This window comes from Pagrus major, chromosome 9 (assembly GCF_040436345.1).
Source record: "Pagrus major chromosome 9, Pma_NU_1.0".
NCBI lineage: Eukaryota > Metazoa > Chordata > Actinopteri > Spariformes > Sparidae > Pagrus > Pagrus major.
In genome coordinates, this window is record NC_133223.1 from 5,260,973 (window position 1) to 5,264,308 (window position 3,336).

Consider the following 3,336-nt stretch of genomic DNA (forward strand, 5'->3'; position numbering starts at 1 on the left):
TTCACCACATCAGCCTCAGTACCAGCTGCAGAGGAGACAGTTTAATCGGATCAATAAATTGCTTCTGGAATCAGGCTTTGACAGATCCAAAGGTCAGCCGTTGCAATAGTGAGTAAACACTGTATAAAGCCAAGCATTTTTAAAACAATTGCAGCATCAGCCATTGTGCAGATATAAATGCTGAGGCAATTAAAATGACAATGATGGTCCTGGCAGTGCATTTCACTGTGCCCACATACACTGTATATATAAATCTGGAGCAGGTGTGTGGGCAATATTGTCTATGTGAAAGGTGGGATTAACAAACAGTTATCAAGTTAGTTAGTGTGAGGCCCAAACATGGACCATGTGGGAAAGGTAGGCACACGAGCAGATAATGCTCGTGACCAACATGTCTGCATTATTTGGTTTGTTAGGAGAGGTATGTCTCCAGCGACGCTTGTAGTGGAAAGACATGTTAATGTGAACTGTGTTGCTGTTTGATGCACATTTGCATGTTAGATCACTGTTATTTACCGAGCAATGAGATGGATGTTGGATGTCATACTTTTCTTGTCTGTGCTCAGAGCTGGGGTAGATAAAAACAATACACTATATTAGTTTAGAATATCCACTGAACACCCACTGTCCTCTTCCAGATCGTGTTCTATGAAGACAAAAACTTCCAAGGTCGCTATTATGAGTGTCACAGTGACTGTCCCGAGCTCAACACCCACTTCAGCCACTGCAACTCTGTTCGTGTGGAGAGCGGGACCTGGGTGCTGTATGAGAGGCCCAACTACATGGGCTACCAGTACATATTGACCCAGGGGGAGTATCCTGATTACCAGCACTGGATGGGCTACAATGACAGCATCAGGTCCTGCAGGGTCATACGAAACGTGAGTCCCTTCAGAAAACATATGAGAAGCTTTAAGTGATAGCATGTAGGATTTACTGGAATGAACCAATATGTTGATGAATCTCACTATAAATAACTCTGGCATCCATTTTGTCAGTCCCTGACCATTTTCAGATTCACAAAGGTTTGGTCTTTCCAACTTCACCAGTGTGTTTAACCAGTGTGTTGATATTTCAAGCCTGTCTCCTGGAAATTCACATAATGTGCTACGAATTTGCAACCGCAAATACATTTTTGGGGAAACATAGCGTGTACCCGATTACGTTTTTCTCAATATAATAAGGAAACTGTGTTAATTCAAGAATTTAACAAGTGACAAAACATTGATTGTGTATGTAGTATGTGTTTTCCAACAATATTCACCTATCAACAAAAACATTTTTAGAGTGTTTATGTTTAGGCATCCAACACTTGCTTCAGGTTAGGGAAATAAAGTGATGGAATGTAACTAAGTACATTTACTCAAATACTGTAACTAAGTACAGTATTGAGGTACTTGTACTTGATCATTTCCATTTTCTGCTGCTTTATAATTCTGCTTCACTGCATTTTGAAGGCAAATATTGTACTTTTTACTCAACTACATTTATTCAGTAACTTCAGGCAGTACTTACTTTGCAGATTGCATGCTGCTTCAAGGTAGTACTTTAGGAGTTATACTCAAGAACTATTTTGTATGGATGACTTTCACTTTTACCAAAGAAATATTTTAACACAATATTTTAAACTTTACTCAAAGAATGATTTTTAGGTATTTTTTACAACACATATATACACAATTTCTTTATTAACATTTAAATGAAACCGTTTACTTCCCTTAATCTTAACCAAAGTGTTTCTGCTGGCTAGACTTAACCACACAGGACTCAGGATGTAAACCCCAGTAAACAGAATTCAGGTCAATCTTTGAAAACTGTGATATATTCAGCTTCAACATGGATGCCAGCCAAAGTGCCTAGTTCAAAGTAATTAAACCCAAACTTAATAGATATAGTGTTATGTTGTTGATGTACACTATTTTTTTTCTCTCACATGAGCAACTCTGCATTCACGCAACTGTCCTGTCAGGTCATGTGAGTGCTTGTGTCCGCCATGATGTGAACATGGTATAAAACCCTTTTCTTTGTACTGTGAGTCCAACTATCTACCCCACCACCCGCCACATGCAACATGAGGGAGGTGGTTCTTTTCAAAATCTCATCTCATTTTCTTAACCGCTTTATCCGTGAGGGTCGCGGGGATGTTGCCGCTTTATCCCCCCCTTTCAGGGGGTTGCGGGGGTTACTGGAGCCAATCCCAGTTTTTTTCATATGGGCGGAGGCCAGGGTATATCCCTGGACAAGTCGCCAGCTCATCGCATCTTTTCAAAATGTAATGTTTAATCAAAATAGATTGAAAAAAGGAGAAATTCAGAACCTTATCTTGTTTTCAGTTGCAAAAAAAAAATCAACAATTTACCAAACATATACAAAGCATATTGTATATTTTCTCAGATTTTTGTTCTCTTAGCTGCTGGGCCACTCCTTGTGCAGAGATTAACAGACCTCCTGCTCCTTGTCTTTCAGCCTTCTAGTGTGTCCAGGGTTCGTGTGTTCGAGCGTCCTGACTTTGGCGGTCAGATGTTGGAGTGCACTGAAGATCTGAGCAACCTGCCTGACCGCTGGAACCTCCGAGAGGTTCACTCTGTCCAGGTGCCAGATGGTGCCTGGGTCTTCTACGAGCTCCCCAACTACCGCGGGCGCCAGTACCTGCTGGAGAAAGGAGAGTACCGCCGCTTCACAGAGTGGGCAGCCGCCAACCCCAGTGTGGGCTCTTTCCGTCACGTCCCCAGCTATTAGATTGTCTGTCTTTTAGTTCATGTTTGACATAACTGTTGTTTGGAAATTTAATAAAAAAGGATTGTGCTCAGTGTGCTCATCCATGTTTTGTTTTGTATATTCAAAGAAATTCTGTTTTTTATTCAACATAAAGTCTGAAGCTCTCCCAGTTCAATAACTTTCACATATCCAACACTGGAGCCTTCTTGACTTTTGTAAAACCACAAAGTAAGCAGCAAAAATCAGACACAGTTATGTAGCTATGTACTTTTGAATATCTGTGCCTTTGTTCCAGAGTAATGGTCAATGGCCTACATGATAAAGAACAGTCATAAAAATAATTCCACTTCAGTTTGGAATTACTTTTGTTTCTAAAAACTCGTGTGACAAAAGGCTTTTAAAGGTTCCTCAAAGGAAACATGTAAAATATGATCAGTCAAGTAAGACGTCATTTTATTGTGTTGCTGTGACCTGAAGTCACACTGTATGCTTATAACATGATGTGAACAGCAGAATTTTCCCACAAATCACATTGCCTCAGTGGCCTTTAAAATGTGTACTTTGTATGACACCTTCTGTTCTCAGACCCTCAGCAAAACTCCCCAACAAAAAACTGAA

At 40.3% G+C, this 3,336-nt stretch overlaps 1 protein-coding gene across 1 annotated transcript; it reads left to right on the top strand.

The window, feature by feature from the left end:
• Nucleotides 1-339: 339 nt before the first annotated feature.
• Nucleotides 340-2,739, top strand: LOC141002449 (gamma-crystallin B-like). The gene is made up of 3 exons (XM_073473785.1): nucleotides 340-357; nucleotides 639-881; nucleotides 2,467-2,739. Exons 1-3 carry the CDS (start codon nucleotides 340-342, stop codon nucleotides 2,737-2,739), a joined length of 534 nt encoding a protein of 177 aa, XP_073329886.1.
• The last annotated feature ends 597 nt before the right edge of the window (nucleotides 2,740-3,336 follow it).

Excerpts from the sequence above, each read along its gene's own strand:
- LOC141002449 (XM_073473785.1), top strand. Across the intron at positions 882-2,466 it reads CCTGCAGGGTCATACGAAAC|CCTTCTAGTGTGTCCAGGGT; the intron begins GTGAGTCCCTTC and ends CTTGTCTTTCAG.